Below are 21,509 nucleotides of genomic sequence, written 5' to 3'. Positions count from 1 at the left end.
GTTTCCCCTGTGCTGCAGTGTTCTTTGCTGCGTAACCTTGAGCGGAACCCTCAGAGGAGATCTGTGATGCTCTGAATGACGGAAGAAAACAGGTTGAGGTTCCTAGCAGGCAGAAAGCGCCTTTCTGGATTTACTGCACTTCCCAGTTGGGGGTGGGTGTCCACTGATCACATGATCTGCTTCTAGGTGACCATTGCTATGGGCTATTTCTGGACTGACCAAGTCATGGCTTGCCACTGGGAGAGGTCTGAAGAGGTCGATACGAATGGTAGACACATACAATCAGATGTGTTTAGCTGGCATTACATGCAACCAAATGTTTCTCAATGTGTTATACCCATATGGTTGTATAACGAGGGTACAAATGAGCTTTGGTTGTTAAATTTCCTACAAGGAAATGCTAAGGTTAATCTGCTGAGAGCTTTAAGGAATGTTGTGTCCAAAACTGTGGTCTATTCACTATAGAATGTGTTATGTGTGTTAGCTTGTTACTGTGTGACATCAGATTGCATTACACAAACAATGTGAACAGCATTCACACTGGTGGCACCAGTGATCTTGGGTCCACAAGGAGAGATATTGCATTGGGCCGTATTGGCCCAGCACCAGAAACCTTTATAGGGCTCCTCCAACTCACAGGCCCTTAGAATAATCTCAACACCACTGCCAATTTGACTAAGTGCCAGGCATGGTTATCTTGAGCTGGATTAAACTAGCCATGGCTAGCCTGAGCTAATCTAAACATCCAGCGAACTAACTGGCAGCTAACTGGCTAGCTAACTTGTAATGAAATGTTTTAACGTTAAATGATGTGACCTGGAAGATTTCAAATGTAATTAACTATAAACTTTGTGATTTCAGACAGACCTGTAAGAAACTGAAAGCATTTCTTTAGTTATTCTGTCCTACAGTCCTCCTAGTGCTGCACACGAATCTTCAAACCAAACGTTATGGATGTTGCCCCGTAGGGTACATCGTTTGTACACTACATATTGTGGTGAATTGTAGGACTGTTACAGTGCACTGGATGTTCCACACTATGTTTTCAGACACTACTACAGGATAGTGGAGGCCCAAAGTACTGAACTATATAGTGAATGTACTGAACTATATAGTGAAAGTACTGAACTATATAGTGAATTGGGCAGTTTCAGACACAGGATATCTTTTGGTTTAATTTTTTAGTTCAAAATGCAAAATGTAAATACAAAAAAAAGTTCTTTTTTTTAGTTAAAAAAAAGCAAAATGTAAATACAAAGATTCTCTTCAACATCCTTTGTAAATTTCACTGTTACTGCTGCAGCAAGTCTTGTTGAAATAGACATACGTAACCACAAAATGCTAATTTGTTTAATATTGACTTCAGGTCATGAGATTTTTTGTTTCCATAATGCTAACTGGCCCTGATAAACCTTCATTGATTGACAGAGTCATTATATTGTATAGATGAAAAGGTAAAAGTAGACTTTTATCTCTTAAGGAGTACATTTTTTAATGTCTACATTTGTACAATAAAAAAAATTTAAAAATTTTTTTTAAAGCTCTCAGATGATCTCTCTAAACTGCAGCAAATATCAGTGACATCACTACACCACCACCTTGATTTAAGCCCACGCAAGGTCTATCAAGGTGACAGCAATAGCACAAGAGACGACTGTGTCCAGAACCTGCATTATGTGGTGGCGAGGCAGAAGGAATATCACTCCTTCATCTTGATCGCTGCTGTGAAGTCGTAGCTCTTCTGGGGAGGAAGTCTTTCTCCTCCAACAGGCGATCTGCAGTGTTCCCAGGATGCACTGCTGGGAATTCCCCTTGTAACCTGTTGAATGAATCAGCTTCTCTCAATTCGTTTGTGGAAGCGTACATGGCACTGTAATATGAGAGCTTGCATTTCCCCTCAGAGTCATGTCATCGAGCACAAACCAGCACAGACCATTTAGAAGTTAAAGGCACACATCAAAGAGGTCAAAGGGGATTTCTGAATATGACAGATTCAGTGCTGCTACATGCAGTGTACAACCCTAGGACTGTTGCCACGCCACAGATCGAGGATCACTGTGCTTCTTCATATCTGCTTTGAGTATTGTCCTGATGCATTGAACATTGTTGTGCGGTGTATTAATGGGACATGTTAAGGCGGGCTTGGGGGGGTGAGCCGTGCACCGATTGGCTGCGCTGTGGGCGGCTAAAATGGATGCGACACAGATCATGGAGCCAGGCTGATGGAGAGAGGTGCCATAGCGAGTGTGTCCATGGTGACAGTGCACACAGAGAGATTTGTTACAGTGGCTAATGTGAGTCATTGTGGCTTTGTCCTCTCTTCTTCTCTCCTCTCCTCTCTTCTACTCCCTCTCCTCTCCTCTCCTCTCTTCTCCTCTCTCCTTCCTCTCCTCTCCTCTCTTCCTCTCATTTCTCCTCTCTCCTTCCTCTCTTCCTTTTCTCTCCTCTCCTCCCTCTTTCCTCCTTTCTTCATCTCCTCTCCTATCCTCTCTCCTCCATCTCCTCCTCTCCACTCCTCCTCCTCTCTTCACCTCTCCCCCTCTCTTCTCCTCCCTCTCCTCTCTTCTCTTCCTCTCATCTCTCCTCTCTCCTTCCTCTCCTCCTTTCCTCTCCTCTCCTCCCTCTCTCCTCCTTTCTTCATCTCCTCTCCTATCCTCTCTCCTCTATCTCCTCCTCTCCTCTCCTCCTCCTCCTCTCTTCACCTCTCCTCTCGTCCTCTCTTCTCCTCCCTCTCCTCTCCTCTCCTCTCCTCTCTTCCTCTCATTTCTCCTCTCTCCTTCCTCTCCTCCTTTCCTCTCCTCTCCTCCCTCTCTCCTCCTTTCTTCATCTCCTCACCTATCCTCTCTCCTCCATCTCCTCCTCTCCTCCTCCTCCTCCTCTCTTCACCTCTCCTCTCGTCCTCTCTTCTCCTCCCTCTCCTCTCCTCTCCTCTCCTCTCTTCCTCTCATCTCTCCTCTCACCTTCCTCTCCTCCTTTCCTCTCCTCTCCTCCTCTCCTTTCTGCTATTCTCTTCTCCTCATTCTCACCTCGGTAGATGAGTGAGTTTCACCTGTGTTCCCTGGCAGGCATCACAGGCTGAGCCTGGCGTGTGCTTTATGTTGTCAAATGAGAACAGGAACACTGCAGAAATGTTTTCATTCGTCGTTGGCTCAGGCTGCAAAAAACCCCCAGAGAAATAGAGAAAAATAGAGATGGGTTTGACTAAACAGATGCAGACACGTCAGCTTATGCAGATGGGATATGTTGAGGAAATGGCTAGGGAGACACTTTCAGTAGTATGTACTGTGATCTGCTAACAAAATGGCAGTTTATTCCTTCTGACGATGCCTTGGGCTGGGCTGTTGGCTAGTGGAAAGGCTGTGAAGGTGTTCATGAGAGGGTCTGCGTGGGGTTCCTCCACCTGTCTGTGGGGCCAGCAGTCTGTCTGCTACCAAGACTCTCTAGTGCTTTTTAGTATTCAAGGACATGTAGAGCTCTGTAGGGCTGTGCTGAATAAGCCTTTTAAGGGTTTATCAAAATACAAATGAATCCAGTCGTGGGTTTAAGAACAAGCAAAATGACGTCTTGTCCTGGGCTTTGTCAGGGCTGAGTCACGAAGCAGCATGGGGGTGGAGGAGCAGTATGAGGGTGGAGGAGCAGTATGAGGGTGGAGGTGCAGTATGAGGGTGGAGGTGCAGTATGAGGGTGGAGGAGCAGTATGAGGGTGGAGGAGCAGTATGAGAGTGGAGGAGCAGCATGAGGGTGGAGGGGCAGCATACAGGGTGGAGGAGCAGTATGAGGGTGGAGGAGCAGTATGAGGGTGGAGGAGCAGCATGAGGGTGGAGGAGCAGTATGAGAGTGGAGGAGCAGCATGAGGGTGGAGGGGCAGCATACAGGGTGGAGGAGCAGTATGAGGGTGGAGGAGCAGCATGAGGGTGGAGGAGCAGTATGAGGGTGGAGGAGCAGCATGAGGGTGGAGGAGCAGTATGAGAGTGGAGGAGCAGCATGAGGGTGGAGGGGCAGCATACAGGGTGGAGGAGCAGTATGAGAGTGGAGGAGCAGCATGAGGGTGGAGGGGCAGCATACAGGGTGGAGGAGCAGTATGAGGGTGGAGGAGCAGCATGAGGGTGGAGGAGCAGTATGAGAGTGGAGGAGCAGCATGAGGGTGGAGGGGCAGCATACAGGGTGGAGGAGCAGTATGAGGGTGGAGGAGCAGCATGAGGGTGGAGGAGCAGTATGAGGGTGGAGGGGCAGCATACAGGGTGGAGGAGCAGTATGAGAGTGGAGGAGTAGCATAAGGGTGGAGAAGCAACATGAGGGTGGAGGGGCAGCATACAGGGTGGAGGAGTAGCATAAAGGTGGAGAAGCAGCATGAGGGTGGAGGGGCAGCATACAGGGTGGAGCAGTAGCATGAGGGTGGAGGAGCAGTATGAGGGTGGAGGAGTAGCATAAGGGTGGAGAAGCAGCATGAGGGTGGAGGGGCAGTATGAGGGTGGAGGAGCAGTATGAGGGTGGAGGAGTAGCATAAGGGTGGAGAAGCAGCATGAGGGTGGAGGGGCAGCATACAGGGTGGAGCAGTAGCATGAGGGTGGAGGAGCAGGAACAGTGGGAGCAGCAGCTGTGAGTTCAGCCCCTGCTCCTCCTCCACATTAAGGCCAGCACTGTGGGACACTGTTGCTGGGCAGTGATGCCTTTTCTCTCCCAAAGATGTGCAAATCCACCCAAACCACAGTTTGAATATTCAAGGAAAACATAAACTGAATATTCAACAGTGTTCACCCTAGCTATGAATATTGGCCTGTTTGGGTTACAAAAAAAATCATGTTTAACATGCAGTTCCTGATTCTGAATACTGCTTAAATCATTTAATAATTAACTAAATATTGTAGGAAGCTGTTTCAATAGTCTTAATGAATAATTTAATATTTTAATATTCTAACTTATCCCTTATCTCTAAAACTACCAGTAGACATCAACTAATGTTTGCTAGGCAGCAGCCAAATCCTTTTACCACTTGCTGTAACATCAAAAGATGTCTCATAAACAAGCTCACGTTGTATAACTGCAGTTTTGGAGTTTGGAGGAGAAGGCAAAGCCCGATGACTAAGCGTCTCCCCCTGGGAGAGTCTGCATCAGCTCTCTTCTCCCTGATTGGTCTGGTGCTGTTCTGGCTCCGGTCTGGCACCACGTCCTCATCAGCGTTTGCACCTGTTTCTTGTTTGCCAGTTTCCGGTTTCTTTCGATATGTGCTGCTGCCTGTGACTCCTGATCTGTTCACTCGGACACAAAGCAGCGCAGCGGCTACGTGAGCAGCTGTGTCACAGTTATGGGGAGAGAGATGGGCGTGTTCACCTCACAGTGAAGAACATCTCTGGAGACCTGATGAGTGTGATATGGAAGAGGCTGAGCTTTATTAGGTGGGGAAGCAGAAGGTGTGTGTGTGTGTGTGTGTGTGTGTGTTTGGGTGTGTGTGTGTGTGTGTCTGACTTGTAACTCATCAAAACTCATGCAAATGACATTCTGCTTTATGGTAATTGGTGCACAACTCCAAATGAGTGCTGACATGAACATTCATTTCCTAAGTGTTCCCAACAAAGATCCTCCCACAATCCTTTGGCTCTACTGTTCCTGCTCTTCCTGGCTGCTTTATGTAAATCATCTGCCCACATCTAGAATCTGTGGTGGGGAGGTGTTTATTTAGCTTAGTGAGTGACCATCTGCTTCTGGAGCCTTTTGAATAAACCCTACAAGCAGGGCCAGCTCTGTAAGTCTTTAATCTCTCCCAATTTATGACTGGATTATGATTAACCAGTTCATAGTGCATATGATATCAAAACAACAGGAGCACATGAATTTACTTAGTGGCTTGTCTTCACAGCCCTCGCTGGAATGGTGCGATTTGAGTCCTCGAAAACAAACTACTGTGTATTGTAGCTGTATTACTCCACCTTGAACTGAAGTCCTTACAGCAGAGTCTTTGATCAGGTCCCTCAGAGTGTTAGACATAGTGGTGTTTAGGAAGCATGATTCAGTGGTGTTTAGGAAGAATAATTCTGGGAGATAACCTGAACAAAATATCACATTTATGGAATAGGTACATCAATGAACTTTTCACCTATTGGACAGAATGTTTACAATCTTAAGTTGTTTAGTAAATCTGCATTCATGAAAGATTCTGTTTTGTATCTATCAACCAAACAAAATGTGAATGATATTGGTTACAGTGAAATGGTAAAAAGTCCTAAATGTGATCTGATCATGTGCATGTGGGTGTTTGGTGGCACTAACATCTGCAATGAGATGTTCATCCAGGACCAGGACTCAGAAGCTCCATCTGATCCACTGATCCACTTCGTTTTGAAATAATTGTGAGTCTTCCACTCTTGGCCTCAGTGGTCCATGAACAAGCTCTGCTGGGATTCGTCAGCGACAGTCTGAGAACTGAGCGATGTCTTCGGTGCAGCGCCCGTGTTCCGGTGTGGCTCTGTCGTGGTCTCTGGTTGAGCAGGCAGACTCCCTCTGGCCCCCTCGATGCAGCTTCAAAACATCCAGTTGCATAATTAGCTCTTTCATCACCGCTGAACAAGAGCTGTGGCACTTGCCCACCCCCTAACACGACAGCTGATTCACAATCAAGTCACTCCTAATGAGGTGTGCTGGAGATGTAGTCTTCTGCTGGCCCCTGCATCCCAATCCACCCTTGATGCCTTACTGCTCCTTAATAGGACAGTTTGCGTTACCCTCTGGCCACTGTGCCATCATACCGAGTCTTAGGTCTTAGGAAGAGCGTAACACTCCTGGGCCTTGAGCAGTAACAACTGAGTGTTACCCATTCTGCACCTGCAGTAGCATTTAAACATGAGCACGGCCTCTATGTCCTATAAATATCTTTTCTCTACAGATCCTTTCTGTTGATGTCCAACAATGCAAGCTGCTTTTGTGTTACTGCCAAGAGGAAAAACCACCATCGTACATTACGACAGTGCTGTCCGAGTGCCCGTTTTGGTTTTACCTGCCGTGATGAATGTGCTTGAGTGAGCATAATTGAAACGCGAGAGGTCCACCCAGAATAAGACAATGGCTCCCTGCTGAGTTATTATCCAGGAGAACCTCGGATGAGCAAAAGCTGTGTACTGTCTCATGCAGAGCACTCAACACGAGAGGTCTGCCTCTTCATCCGTCAAAAGACCAGGGAGCACAGACTTAACGGAACGGGGAGGCCGGCATCACACAGAAAAATACATCTGAGATCTTGTATTGGCAGACCTCCGGTGTGGTGAAAGGTAGTTGGAGGTTGATCACTAAAGCAGATGGTTTATTGATCAGCTGAATGGTTTGACATTGCATGTCATTGAGCGCAATTGATCGGACGATTCTCCTGTTAACCGGCAATCTGCATATTGGAAACGGCAGTAAATGTAAAACTATCAAGTTTCAAACAGGTTTCAGTGCAGTGGGGAAGTAAATCAATGAGTATATTTTTCAGCTTTGCTAATAGTACCCAGAGTTTAAAAATGGAGGATCTCCAGCTCTTACCCCATAGAGTGTGGTTGGTGAGTGGAGGAGTGATGCGGGTGGAGGCGAGGATGCATCTGCTCTCTGGCCTTACTGAACGAATCTGACACAAATGGGCTGTGGTGTAACGGCAGTGGCCTGGAGATTTTCCAGCTGTAGAGTTAGAGTAATGAAACCAGACCTGACTCTGAGGCTCAAAGGTCCCTTCTGAGTCCATATCAGATGTTCCTCTTTAAAAGCCTCCTGGTAATTCTCCTTAGATAAAATAATATGTAGGCTTATCGTTTGCGCAAAGAACAGAGGGTGGGCAGGGAAAATGGGAGGTCCAGGTGAATGAGGTAGTCCATGTGAGGGGGATTTAAACCCAAAGATGATGAAGGTGCCGTGTGTGAGGAAAGTGCCTGGTGGAAAAGTGTGATAATTGTGAATCGATGCAGTCTAATGATTCTGTAGCTTTAATGATACAACTGAACAACATGATCAATTGGAACCTCATATGTAACGAGTCGGCAATTTTTCCCCTATGCAGTGGGGGTGAGAGGGAGTGAGAGAGGGTGAGTGAGGGTGAGAGAGGGTGAGTGAGGGTGAGAGGGTGTGAGAGAGGGTGAGAGAGGGTGAGTGAGGGTGAGAGAGGGTGAGTGAGGGTGAGAGGATGTGAGAGAGGGCGTGAGAGGGAGTGAGGGAGGGTGAGAGAGGGTGAGTGAGGGTGAGAGGGTGTGAGAGAGGGCGTGAGAGGGAGTGAGGGAGGGTGAGAGAGGGTGAGTGAGGGTGAGAGGGTGTGAGAGAGGGAGTGAGAGGGTGAGAGGGTGTGAGAGAGGGAGTGAGAGAGGGTGAGAGAGGGTGAGAGAGGGTGAGTGAGGGTGAGTGAGGGTGAGAGGGTGTGAGAGAGGGAGTGAGAGAGGGTGAGAGAGGGTGAGAGGGTGTGAGAGAGGGCGTGAGAGGGAGTGAGGGAGGGTGAGAGAGGGTGAGTGAGGATGAGAGGGTGTGAGAGAGGGAGTGAGAGAGGGTGAGAGGGTGTGAGAGAGGGAGTGAGAGAGGGTGAGAGAGGGTGAGAGAGGGTGAGTGAGGGTGAGAGGGTGTGAGAGAGGGAGTGAGAGAGGGTGAGAGGGTGTGAGAGAGGGAGTGAGAGAGGGTGAGAGAGGGTGAGTGAGGGTGAGAGGGTGTGAGAGAGGGCGTGAGAGGGAGTGAGGGATCTAATCCGCATGACACTTGAATGCAATGCTTTTTCTACTGTGAAAGCTCAATACTGATTACTGATTTATGTTTGATGGTCTGTCAGTCACACCTACTGTGCTGTGGTTGAACTGAAATAATGCAACGTATTGTTCTGGATATTTGCTTTCATCTTGAGCACACTCATTTCTGTTTCCTGAACACAGATCCAATCTTGGTTTTTTTGTTTGTAATGGTGTAGGCAGTGCAATTAGCAGATCCTTTAAAAAAAACTGCCTACATGTACATGCTTTCTAAACAATATGTGAGTATTATAGTCGTGTCGAGGAGCTGGTTTAGCAGTGTGTCATCACACTTTACTACTAGGAGAAGAGAAGGTGCAAACAAACACATCCTGACATCTGCACATCAGTCCTTCTTGTGCAAGAGCTGAAGTGATGAATCATTCCATCAAGTCGACTCTCATAAATATCAGTGGCCTCATCCAGGGCAACAGGGCATGAATACACAGATATATACTTATTATACTCATGTATTGATTCACATGTTCATTAATCTGACATGTAGATTGCTGATTATTATTATTCTTTCACAAGTTTGTAATGACTATAAGTATGGGTTTGTTTTTGTTCGTGACTTTTGAATGACATTATTACAGTATGTGTCAAAACCCCATGGAGACCAGTGTTCAGCAGATCAGCACTCGGGTTGCACGGATATTTTTTCTTCTTTGTGAGCCTTGATCAAGCAGATCAGAAAGAATCTAATATAGCGGTTAAACCTGCACGACTGTGTGGTGAGAAAGTGGTTGGTTCTCACCTCCTCACCCACGAGGCCATACGGGGTCTTGAAGATCCTCAGAGCCCTCCGCCATACCATTTCACACTCTGAGAGTCTGGATTCAACCAGGCAGTTATTGATTTAAGAAAGGAACACTTACATGGTAGCAGTGCTAGTGATTAGAGTGGAATTTGGGAGATCATTACGTGGCTGCACTGTTTTATTAGTATTTGTGGTGAGACTGCACATTTGGACAAATACATTTATTAACAGGTCTCGAGGGGTTGTAATGGGTTATAGGTTTTATAAGAGGCTGTAGTCCTGTGTCTTATGACACCATAAGGCATTTCTTGTCGTGCTGATGACACCATAAGGCAGTTTCTATTTTACCACTGCCAAGTGCGACATTACTCCACAGGGTCAATCTTGTACTCAGATGATGATGATCATACTGTGACACACATGCGCACACACACAACCCAGTTTCATCTTGCACGTTGTTCAGGTTTTGGAGCATCATATTACACAAAGCACAGCCGCAGTAGAATCGGTGGCTCGTTTCGGTTTTGTCTGTGGGCCCATTATTCGTTCACAGTGCCTGTGTGTTCGGTTATCGGTGGAACAGCAGATTAGCTGGCATCACAGATCCTGCTCTAACAGAGGTGGAAGAATGATTGACACCCATAATGCCCTGTAAAATGCAGGAGTCTGTCTCCCCAGTAACAGCCTGCGTGAACGCCTGGACGTCCTCGTTCTCTCTGGGAGAGGCGGGACGTGACCACTGTGCCTGCTTAGCTCAGCTGAACCTAGCACAGCAGGACTGTAGCTACTCGCGCCCACGGGACACTGTAGGAGATGCGGAGGGGACAGCAGGAGTGAGACAGCAAGAGTGAGATGGCGGAGAGTGTCAAAGATGGATCGTCTACATAAAAATGTCTGCTACACATTCGGGCACATTAAAAGGTCTCTCTTTACATTAGAGTTTGATCTCACAGTGCTTAAGTTCAGATGTGCTACAGAAAAAGTACTAATGTTGCCTAATTATCTGCGTCAGATTATTAATATCAGTCCTGGGTCTCCAGCAGGTTGTATAGGCCATTGCAAAATGATGGGTTTTCATCCAGGAACATTTTAAATACAGTGTTTGTTAAGAAGGTGCTTTCAGGTTCACACCATGTCTTTAAGTGTTTTCTGTCTTCTTTGAGAAAGAGAGGGTGATTCTGGATTCTGGACAGTGTGTCCTCATAGTCTGCTGCTCTCAAGCATATTTTATACCTGGTTATTGTCAGTGATTTGATGTGATCAAAAGCCCCGTTTCGCTTCCTGAATCAAAAGATGTCTTGTGTTAGATGCAACACCTTCCCATTTTAAACATGATGTATTTATTTGCTCAATATGTTTCAACAAATGATGCCAGTGCTGTTTTGCGTCCTTTTTTAAAACTGTGTTAACACATCCACATTTCACTTATCTGTTATCACAGACTGGCCTTTCCAGCTCTGCAGCAAAACAGGCGCTGTCCAGGGTGCTGAACTCCTCAACCACCTCTGCTGCCCTTCCTACATGCACGCACACCCCTGCTGACCACCCTCCAACCACTGCAGTCCCACCATACACAGCACCGCACGCCTTCCCGACATGGACGAGGGGTACCGAGACCGGACGGCCTTCATCAAAGGCGCCAAAGACATCGCCAAAGAGGTCAAGCGTCATGCCGGCAAGAAGGTGGGCCGGCACATGGACCGCATGACTGACGAGTACACAAAACGCTCGTACACGCGCTTCGAGGAGGACGACGACGACGACTACCCGACAGCGGCCCGAGATGGCGGCTACTACCGCGGCGACAGTCGCGCGGCCGACGAGGACGAGGACGGCGGCGCCCACAGTGACTCGACGGAGGGCCACGACGAAGACGACGAGATCTACGAGGGCGAGTACCAGGGCATCCCACGGAGCGACTCAGCAGCGGGCAAGACGGACGGACCTGCGGGTGGCGTCGGCGCCCACGCGCAGTACCGCGACGTGGCACAGTTCGAGGGCGAAAGGCGCAAGGACCAGGAGGAACTGGCGCAGCAGTACGAGACCATCCTGCAGGAGTGCGGGCACGGCCGCTTCCAGTGGACGCTCTACTTCGTGCTTGGCCTGGCGCTCATGGCTGACGGGGTGGAGATCTTTGTGGTGGGCTTCGTGCTGCCCAGTGCCGAGAAGGACATGTGCCTGTCTGAACCCAACAAGGGCATGCTGGGTAAGTCAGCCATCACCTATTCCATTCATTCATTCATTCATTCATTCATTCATTCATCCATTCATTTGTTTGCTTGTATTTTCTATGAGAGTGAACAAATGGGAGATTTTACAGGAGCTGTAGATGGAATGATTTCTTTCCAAATTTGCTGAGTAGTAATTCATGCTAAAATACTCATCTTACTCTTAGTAAGTGATTGCTAGTACGATACATTTAACATTGTATCATTGCTGATAAGCTGTATAAGCCTTTCTTTTTGTTGACCTTTAACATCTGTTATTTACAAGCTATGCTATCTGGAAGCTTTGAATCAAATCTCTACATTTTCATGTCCATTAGTTTGTCATTGGTTTTTATTCTGTCTTAGTAACTATAATTATATTATTGTCTTAGAGTGCATTTACAGTATAGCTGGATATAAAAAGCACACACATAATACTTCCTCTTAATCCACATCCCTCATGACTGAGGCCAGTAATGGCTGACATAGCCATTATGACTCTAGTTAGTGAGCTGACTACATCATACAGTAAGCATGCCCGGAGAGCAGTACAATTACAAATATCTATTAAATGTATGGCTATAAAATGTATGGCTATCCTATGAGGTACAGGTCTAAAGTAAGTGTTTCTAGTATGCAATCAATATAGATACATATGTTTAGAGCGTAGTAATATGTGTTCTGCTAATTACATTTCAGAGGCTTGAAATGACAGTCAGCAGTGTATTCCTGCAGGCCAAAGTCTCTTCAGATTTCATGCCCAATACACCATCTGCCTGTTCGATTGAGCTAAGGACACTGTGAGAGGCTGATCTCTTCAACGCAATGACGCATTTGGTACCTTTAATTAACGGGAAAGGGTAGATAAACATTTTGCACTGCAGCGGGTATAGAGATGACTTAGGTAACATTGTCCTCCATTCAGGAGACAAAGGCAACGTCTCTGTTGCATTCATGCATGCAGCAGGTGCTAATGGACATGTATTCCGGAGTCCTGTGTGTGTGAGATAGTGTATGTGTGAATGTCAGTGAATGTGTGAAATGAACATGTGTGCAAGGGGGAGATGCTCATTAGAGAACTGCCACTGGGCATTATATGTGTTGTTCCCGGAGTTATGCTTTGATTATTTTGATCATGTGTGTCTGTGTGTGTATGGGCACATTGCTTAACTGTGTTTAGATGTATAGTACATTGTAGCTTAAATGTACAGGACATGTACTTTCTGTTACGTCCTGTTACTTACATGTACAATACATCACTTCCTGTTAGTTACATATGTATAGTACATTGTTGCATTTATAAAACAGATTACATGAGGAATATTTTGCAAATTTTTTATGAATTGTGTACACGTGCGTGCGTGTGTCTGGAGCAGAAGGACCCAGAGGAAAATCAAGCAGAATCAGAATGTAATAGAGAAAATCCAGCATGAATCAAGAGCCATTGCGTAATAGGAGACAGAATTACACACAGGGCCTTACACACATACGCATGCACACACACACACACACACGCACACATTTTTACAATTATCAAAATACATGCATCCAATACCAGTGCTCTCTGCTCTCAGCAGGACCCTCTATTCTTCATTTCACACCCAGTTTACTGTGAGGAATACATTATCACACAGGGCATGCCTTATGTGACATACAATGCATCAGTTAAAGGACACTGGCATGAAATGCAAAACCTACAGGCAGTTGTAGTTTCAAAGCTGTTTAACAGAATCCAGCAAAGCTCTATTACAGATTTGTCTGGTTTGAGGCTCAAAATGAATATTTATAGCATTTGATTAATATTTATTTGCATAATTGTTTGCAGACTTGTCATACACATTTTTTATGTCAACATGCAGGTAAAAAGCTCAGAGTTGTGAAGCCCATGTCTCTGGCAGAGCTGTCTCTGGTGCAGAGAGAGAGACAGAGAGAGAGAGAGAGGGAGAGAGAGAGAGGGAGAGAGCCAGACAGAAAGGAAGAATCAGAGAGAGAGAGAGAGAGACATGCAGACAGATTTTTTTGCAGAAAGGCAAAACACTATTAATAGCACCACACCCATCCCACTTCATCACTCACTATTTCTCCCTCTCTTTCTCTCTCCCCTCCCCCCATTTCCTGCATCAGCCTGTGTGTTCTTCTGTCACTGTGCAGGAGACTCACAACCTCCTCTGCATTCTGCATTTCATTCTCTCCCCTCCTCTTGCTCTCTCTCTCCTCACGCTCTCTCTGGCGCTCTCGTTCCCTCCCCTCCCCCTCTTGCTCGGTCCTCTCCTCCCTCTCTCTCGCTCTCTCTTTTCCTCCCCTCCCCCTCTCACTCTATCCCCTCCGTTTCTCGCTGACAGAACGCTCAGCCGCCTCCGGGCTCCCGCTCCCTCACGCCTCCGAGACTCCCACAGCACGACGCTAGTGGTACCGCCCACTCAGCCGTTGCCGAGCGACAGCAGCACTCTAATTGGCTGTGTTGAGCTGTCCGTTCAGATGGCGTCAGCGTGCAAATTGGTACTGCGAAGCACAGGCCCTGCTGTTAGACTGAAAATGTGGTTAGCCACATACACAGCAGCTGTTTTCCATTAGCACTCCTGAATTACAGGATGGAGTTAGTGAGCTGAATCTGGTATCATTATCATTAGTGGTCAGAGTAACATAGATATTGTGTTCTCTATTCTTCATTTTAATATATTCATCGTGTATCATGGCAGTAGTCTGGAACCTGCATATTTTTACATCCAGTCTAGTGGCAAAAATGTTAGAATTTGTTAGGTTCATTAGATTCATTAGATTAATTAGATTAATTAGAAACATTAGAAAACATATATTCACTAAAACACATGAACAATAGACAGGTCTGATTTGGATCATGTGTAATGAATAGTAACAAGGTACAATGTGCACAGATATTTTGGCTAATTATATACTTGGACACAATGTTTGCAGCACTACCAGTACAGGTTTGATGTTGTCATACCTCTTGGCTAAATGAGAATCTCTCTCAGGTTGAGCTGACATATCGCAAGGCTGCAACCTTCTTTGCAACCACTGACAGAAGACGTTGAGAGTAGGGATGCACCGAAAATTCGGCCACCGAAAATTTTCGGCCGAAATGGCTTAAATTTGCATTTTCGGTTTTCGGCCGAAATACTTTCATCACCGAAACAACACGGCCGAAACAATGTGCTGTGATGACGCGAGCAAAAATCGCCACCTGCACGCGCTTATTTGGATAAAACTAGCAAAAAAGTTTTCCAGTGATGGCGCCGAGGCAAAAGACATTACACCAAAAATTATGGAACTCGTTGCCTTAGACGATCAGCCGTTCTCTGTCGTAGGGATTTCGTAGGCTAATAGAGCACATTGAGCCCCGTTATGTTTTGCCGAGCAGACGACATTTCTCAGAAGTGTGTTTACCCGAGCTGTTTAATGTTGTTGCAACTCACGTCACGTTTTTATGAGAGAATTTATATTTATCTTTCAGGCCAGTCAGTTATAACTAAATTTAACTCGTATAAAATACATATATTTATCCTCTAAGATAAAAACGGTCTGCAAGCGAGTTTAATTTAATTAGTGGTCGGCCGTTGTCAGCGGTATCGCCGTTAACGGCCCACCACTAATTTTATTTTATAATATGCATTACTGTAATGTCAGTGCTAAATAAATATATACAAATCAAATTTTGTAGTTGATTTATTCTTTGAATAGCAATGCCTTGATTTTAGTGAGGTTAGCCATAAATCCAATGTTACTAATAATTGGCATAATAATAATAATAATAATCTTTATTTGTATAGCACCTTTCATACATACATGTAACTCAAAGTGCTTTATGTATTTCGGTGTTTCGGTTTTCGGCTTTCGGCCTTGGTTTCCTCATTTTCGGTTTTCGGTTTCGGCTAAGAATTTTCATTTCGGTGCATCCCTAGTTGAGAGTCTATAGAATCAGCACCAGGGACAGCGCCTGTGTGAGCTAACACTGGGGGCTGCTGCGTCTGTTTGCCATCGCCGGCTCTCTGCCACGGAGGCCCGTCGTGCGGCCGAGGTGACCGAGGAGGCCTCGACCTCCCAGCATGAATCACCTTCACCGCTCTCTCTTCTGTATCTGTCACCGCGACAGCAACACGCTTTACTCTGCTCCTCTGCTTTTAGAGAGGAGGAACAACACTTTCATGGACCCTTATGGCATTAAGACTTACAAAGCTCTCCACGTGTGGAGTATTCAGTACCAGAGCCTCTTGTACATATTCGGAGGTACAGACGGAAGATAGTAGATCAGCTGGCAGAACGCCAAGCTTGCTCTGAGCGCTACATCATAGAAGTTGAATAGAAAGTATTTGACCAAGAGCACTAATACATTCATGCTTTAAGTGACGGTATTATAAAATATTAAGCTGTTAGAGTCCCTCAGCATCAAACGTCAAGTAACTACATGCACGCCTGCTGGCCTTTCTCTCAAAACGGCACTCCGGTATCTCACGTCTACATTTACGTTGTACTACGCTCTCCCAGAACCTGATATGAGCAAAGGAGTCCAGTGGCTGTTACAGTCTGACAAACACGGCTGATTCACAACCGCTTGAGTTGTCAGTAAAGTACTTGGCCAGTGTAGCGGACCCTGATGATGCCACCGTGGTCACAGCAGTGGCGGCTGGCTGCCTGCTCAGTCCCTGGTGGGGTGACTCATCGCTGGGTCACACTCCAAACTACACCATGGGTGGCTGTTACAGATTCATGAACAGCCACCGGGAAACAGGCCACGTCTGATCCTCCTTTGCTAGATAAGCAGGAGCATGAACTTTACCCACGTGAATAAAACTCTGGGTTCTGAACCAATGTTCTGCTACTTAATGTTCATTTATTGTATGTTGCTCAGCAGACGTTAAAGCATTTATTTTTCACATTATTCTGTTTTATTTTCATTTATTTCCCTTCATATCTCGTTCACTTTGCCAGGTCTGATTGTCTACTTGGGCATGATGGTGGGGGCGTTTGTCTGGGGTGGTCTGGCCGATCGGATCGGACGTAGACAGACGCTGCTCATCTCTCTCTCCATCAACAGCGTCTTTGCCTTCTTCTCCTCCTTTGTCCAAGGATACAGCTCTTTCTTGTTCTGCCGCCTACTCTCTGGTGTTGGGTAAAAAATGCTTTCCCACATTATTTACGTCCAGTCATCAGTATGTCTTTTAGTTGTGGTTGTATGATATAACATGATAGTAACAGTTAATGGGACTCACACGTCTTATAACCTTGGCCTAAAGCTTCTTCTAGAGGATATGAGTTTACAAGCTTTAACACAAACAGAAGTCGATCTAGGTTCATTCTACTATCTGTAATATCTATAATATCTATCACCTGTAAAGCATTATAGTTGTTTGAATGTAATTGGTACAGTGTAATGAATGTTCAGGTTTGGATTTATGCACTGTATCGTCATGGATGTTTTCTGATAACGATAGTGTACTTACTACCTCATACTTTCTCTCCTTCTCCTGTCTGGGGGTTTGCAGGATTGGAGGGTCCATCCCCATCGTTTTCTCGTATTACTCTGAGTTTCTGGCTCAGGAGAAGCGTGGTGAGCACCTGAGCTGGCTCTGCATGTTCTGGATGATTGGTGGAATCTACGCTGCAGCCATGGCCTGGGCCATCATCCCTCACTACGGTAACAGTCCCACCCACACCGCTGCTATCATCCCTCACTACGGTAACAGTCCCACCCACACCGCTGCCATCATCCCTCACTACGGTAACAGTTCCACCCACACCGCTGCCATCATCCCTCACTACGGTAACAGTCCCACCCACACCGCTGCCATCATCCCTCACTACGGTAACAGTCCCACCCACATCGCTGCCATCATCCCTCACTACGGTAACAGTTCCACCCACATCGCTGCCATCATCCCTCACTACGGTAACAGTTCCACCCACACCGCTGCCATCATCCCTCACTACGGTAACAGTTCCACCCACACCGCTGCCATCATCCCTCACTACGGTAACAGTCCCACCCACACCGCTGCCATCATCCCTCACTACGGTAACAGTCCCACCCACATCGCTGCCATCATCCCTCACTATGGTAACAGTTCCATCCACATCGCTGCCATCATCCCTCACTACGGTAACAGTCCCACCTACTCCGCTGCCATCATCCCTCACTACGGTAACAGTCCCACCCACACCGCTGCCATCATCCCTCACTACGGTAACAGTCCCACCCACACCGCTGCCATCATCCCTCACTACGGTAACAGTTCCACCCACACCGCTGCCATCATCCCTCACTACGGTAACAGTCCCACCCACATCGCTGCCATCATCCCTCACTACGGTAACAGTCCCACCCACACCGCTGCCATCATCCCTCACTACGGTAACAGTCCCACCCACACCGCTGCCATCATCCCTCACTACGGTAACAGTCCCACCCACACCGCTGCCATCATCCCTCACTACGGTAACAGTTCCACCCACACCGCTGCCATCATCCCTCACTACGGTAACAGTCCCACCCACATCGCTGCCATCATCCCTCACTACGGTAACAGTCCCACCCACACCGCTGCCATCATCCCTCACTACGGTAACAGTTCCACCCACACCGCTGCCATCATCCCTCACTACGGTAACAGTCCCACCCACACCGCTGCCATCATCCCTCACTACGGTAACAGTCCCACCCACATCGCTGCCATCATCCCTCACTACGGTAACAGTTCCATCCACATCGCTGCCATCATCCCTCACTACGGTAACAGTCCCACCCACTCCGCTGCCATCATCCCTCACTACGGTAACAGTTCCACCCACACCGCTGCCATCATCCCTCACTACGGTAACAGTCCCACCCACACCGCTGCCATCATCCCTCACTACGGTAACAGTCCCACCCACACCGCTGCCATCATCCCTCACTACGGTAACAGTCCCACCCACACCGCTGCCATCATCCCTCACTACGGTAACAGTCCCACCCACACCGCTGCCATCATTCCTCGCTACGGTAACAGTCCCACCCACATCGCTGCCATCATCCCTCGCTACGGTAACAGTCCCACCCACACCGCTGCCATCATCCCTCACTACGGTAACAGTCCCACCCACACCGCTGCCATCATTCCTCGCTACGGTAACAGTCCCACCCACATCGCTGCCATCATCCCTCGCTACGGTAACAGTCCCACCCACACCGCTGCCATCATCTCTTGCTATGGTAACAGTCTCACAGTTACCGTACCTGGTAACAATTACAACTATTACTATAATTGTTATTTATGGTATCAGTTTCATCTTAGCTATTTCAGTGATCATTATTTATAACAATCACACCCTCATTCTTGCCACAATCGTAATCTATTGTAACAATACTAACCAAATCTTAAATACACATTATAACTCAGATAGTTGAGAGTTAATGTTGGAAATTAAGATTACCTGCTGCATAGGTAAAAGTTTAACTATATGCCACTGAAGGTGTTTCAGCATTTGCCATTGGGCTTAAGATACTAACAGAAGCTTCATGGTAGACGCTCAGCTTTGAGACGGGTGGAGATGTATTTGAATGAGAGAGTTCGTCCATGGGCGTTCCTCTGCCTCCTGTCAGTGAAACCTTCTCCGTCTCCATGACTAGGCTGGAGCTTCCAGATGGGCTCGGCATATCAGTTCCACAGCTGGAGGGTGTTCGTGCTGGTGTGTGCCTTCCCAGCGGTGGCCGCCATCGCTGCGCTCAACACCATGCCAGAGAGCCCGCGCTTCTTCCTGGAGGTCAGGGACCCTGCACACGCTCGCCCTGCACACCGCCCCACCACCACCACCACTACAGAACATCGTAGTGCCTCCAGCATGTTGCATTTTAAAGTCTATGTATGTTTAACAAGACAGAGCCAGGATGGAATCTGAGCATTTTCTGTGTTGTTAAATGACACAAAATTAAGCAAAGGGTAAAGTGAAGCGATGTGTGGGTAGAAAACGTCTTGAATCTTGAATCTTGAAGCGACGTGAAATCCTCTGAGTGAACCTCTGGTTGTAACAGAATGGGAAGCACGATGAAGCGTGGATGATCCTCAAACAGGTCCATGACACCAACATGAGAGCCAAGGGCTATCCAGAGAGAGTCTTCTCCGTAAGTACCGGCCGCTGCTACCAGCTCCACAGGAAAAAAACCAACAATAAACTGCTTGTAGGAGATGTTTTATTGCACAGATTAAGAAATGAATAATTCAGTTTGATAATGGGTTTTCATTTATCTCTTATGGCAACAGTGGAGATCAAAGTGTCGTACGTTTATGTGATTTGTACTTAACCACATTAGTGGACTATAAACACGTCTGCTTGATGCAGAATTGTCCGTTTGTTGCCTTGGATACTGTCCCTTTGTGGTCAGCAGAGATGTAGTGGGTGTAGCAGACTTGTTAAGAAGGGTGTGGATTGAGACTGTAATTGTGGGAATTAGTGGGAAAGTTTTATCACTATCTAAAAACCAGTTATTTAAATATATTAAAGGGTGTTAAAATATATAGAAACAAGTGCTTTCTGTTGGCTAAGGCTTGTAGTATTTTTAGTTTAGTGATGAAAATGTCCCTGTACTGACAAATATTAAATGTATTCCAAACTAAGTAGTATTTTGTTCAGTAGAAAGATGTGAATACTAATAGGTAGACTGAATCCCCAGGTGACCACCATTAAGACAGTGAAGCAGATGGATGAGCTGGTGGATATGGGAGATGAGACCACAGTCTGGCATCAGCGCTGGAGGAGCAAGCTCACCAACCTCTTTCATCAGGTACAGCAGTTATATAGCAAAGCAATTAAAAACTGTTTGTTTTTTGCCAATAAACCTTCAGAATCCAGGCCATGTGGCTGATGAATTCATGCGTTTTGGGCCGGACTTCCATAGGTGCATCAGCTAACTGAGCTAACCGCGCGGCCCGAAGCTTCTCTTGCCAATGCTGGTTTCTTCCGTTCGAATCCTTGCAGGTGTGGAGCAACTTTCTGACTGTTTTCAGACCAGAGTACCGCCGTGTCACCTACATGATGATGGCCGTGTGGTTCTCCATGTCCTTCAGGTAGAGAGACCTGACTGAGCATGCTCACAACAAACAGCTCGAAACGTTGAGGTGTCATTCACAGATTGATGACCAGTATAGCTAGTATATGTCTAATCTTTCTCTTTCGAGCACATTAAGTCTAATGAAAAGGCGAACTGTACTATGATTTAAAGCTAGCGGTAACAGGGCTGGTGGTCATAATGAACATGATCTTGTCATAATGAACATAACTGGTCTTTTTCTCCCTGTTACTCCCGTTTATTGGTCAAACAAGCAACAGCTGACCCCACTTTTATTGCATCTGGTTATCTATGAAAATGACGCTGATCTAATGAGTGGCTCAAATGGCCTCCTGTTCTGACCCAAAGCTACTATGGCCTCACCGTGTGGTTCCCGGACATGATCAAGTACCTGCAGAGGCAGGAGTATGCCTCACGAACCAAGGTCTTCATCAAGGAGAAGGTGGAGCATGTGACCTTCAACTTCACCCTGGAGAACCAGATCCATCGCCAAGGAGAGTACTTCAATAATAAGTAGGTCCCCCGCCATGGTAGCGGGGCAATCTCAGAAGATATGGACCCTGTTGTTTTTTGTTGCACTGCCCAGGATGAAAAACGTGGTTGTGTCGGTTCAGTTGGTGTGAGGAAAGAATGTAATGCAACTGAGTGGTGACAACAACTAAACGCATGCTCTTCAGAAGGAATGTTGTAATGAATATGTACTATGTGCATTTAATTAACACCTCCTCAGCATTGCATTAGCGCCTTCTGTA

General features: G+C 46.7%; 1 protein-coding gene across 2 annotated transcripts in view; it reads left to right on the top strand.

Annotated features, from left to right (window-relative positions):
* Positions 1-21,509, top strand: part of sv2a (synaptic vesicle glycoprotein 2A) — a 31,099-nt gene that overhangs the window by 1,500 nt on the left and 8,090 nt on the right. The window contains exons 2-9 of one of the 2 annotated variants that reach the window (XM_077012585.1): positions 10,931-11,695; positions 16,644-16,824; positions 17,198-17,349; positions 19,321-19,454; positions 19,723-19,812; positions 20,362-20,472; positions 20,667-20,755; positions 21,106-21,270. In XM_077012585.1, coding sequence (XP_076868700.1) covers positions 11,086-11,695; positions 16,644-16,824; positions 17,198-17,349; positions 19,321-19,454; positions 19,723-19,812; positions 20,362-20,472; positions 20,667-20,755; positions 21,106-21,270 — 1,532 coding nt within the window. In that variant the 5' untranslated portion in view covers positions 10,931-11,085. Of the gene's footprint in view, positions 1-10,930; positions 11,696-16,643; positions 16,825-17,197; positions 17,350-18,764; positions 18,778-19,320; positions 19,455-19,722; positions 19,813-20,361; positions 20,473-20,666; positions 20,756-21,105; positions 21,271-21,509 lie in introns of those variants that run through there. The other variant, XM_077012586.1, reaches the window with a different exon arrangement.

The sequence above is a fragment of the Brachyhypopomus gauderio genome, chromosome 7 (assembly GCF_052324685.1).
Source record: "Brachyhypopomus gauderio isolate BG-103 chromosome 7, BGAUD_0.2, whole genome shotgun sequence".
NCBI classification, from domain to species: Eukaryota; Metazoa; Chordata; class Actinopteri; order Gymnotiformes; family Hypopomidae; genus Brachyhypopomus; species Brachyhypopomus gauderio.
This window is presented reverse-complemented; position numbering and strand designations above follow the sequence as displayed.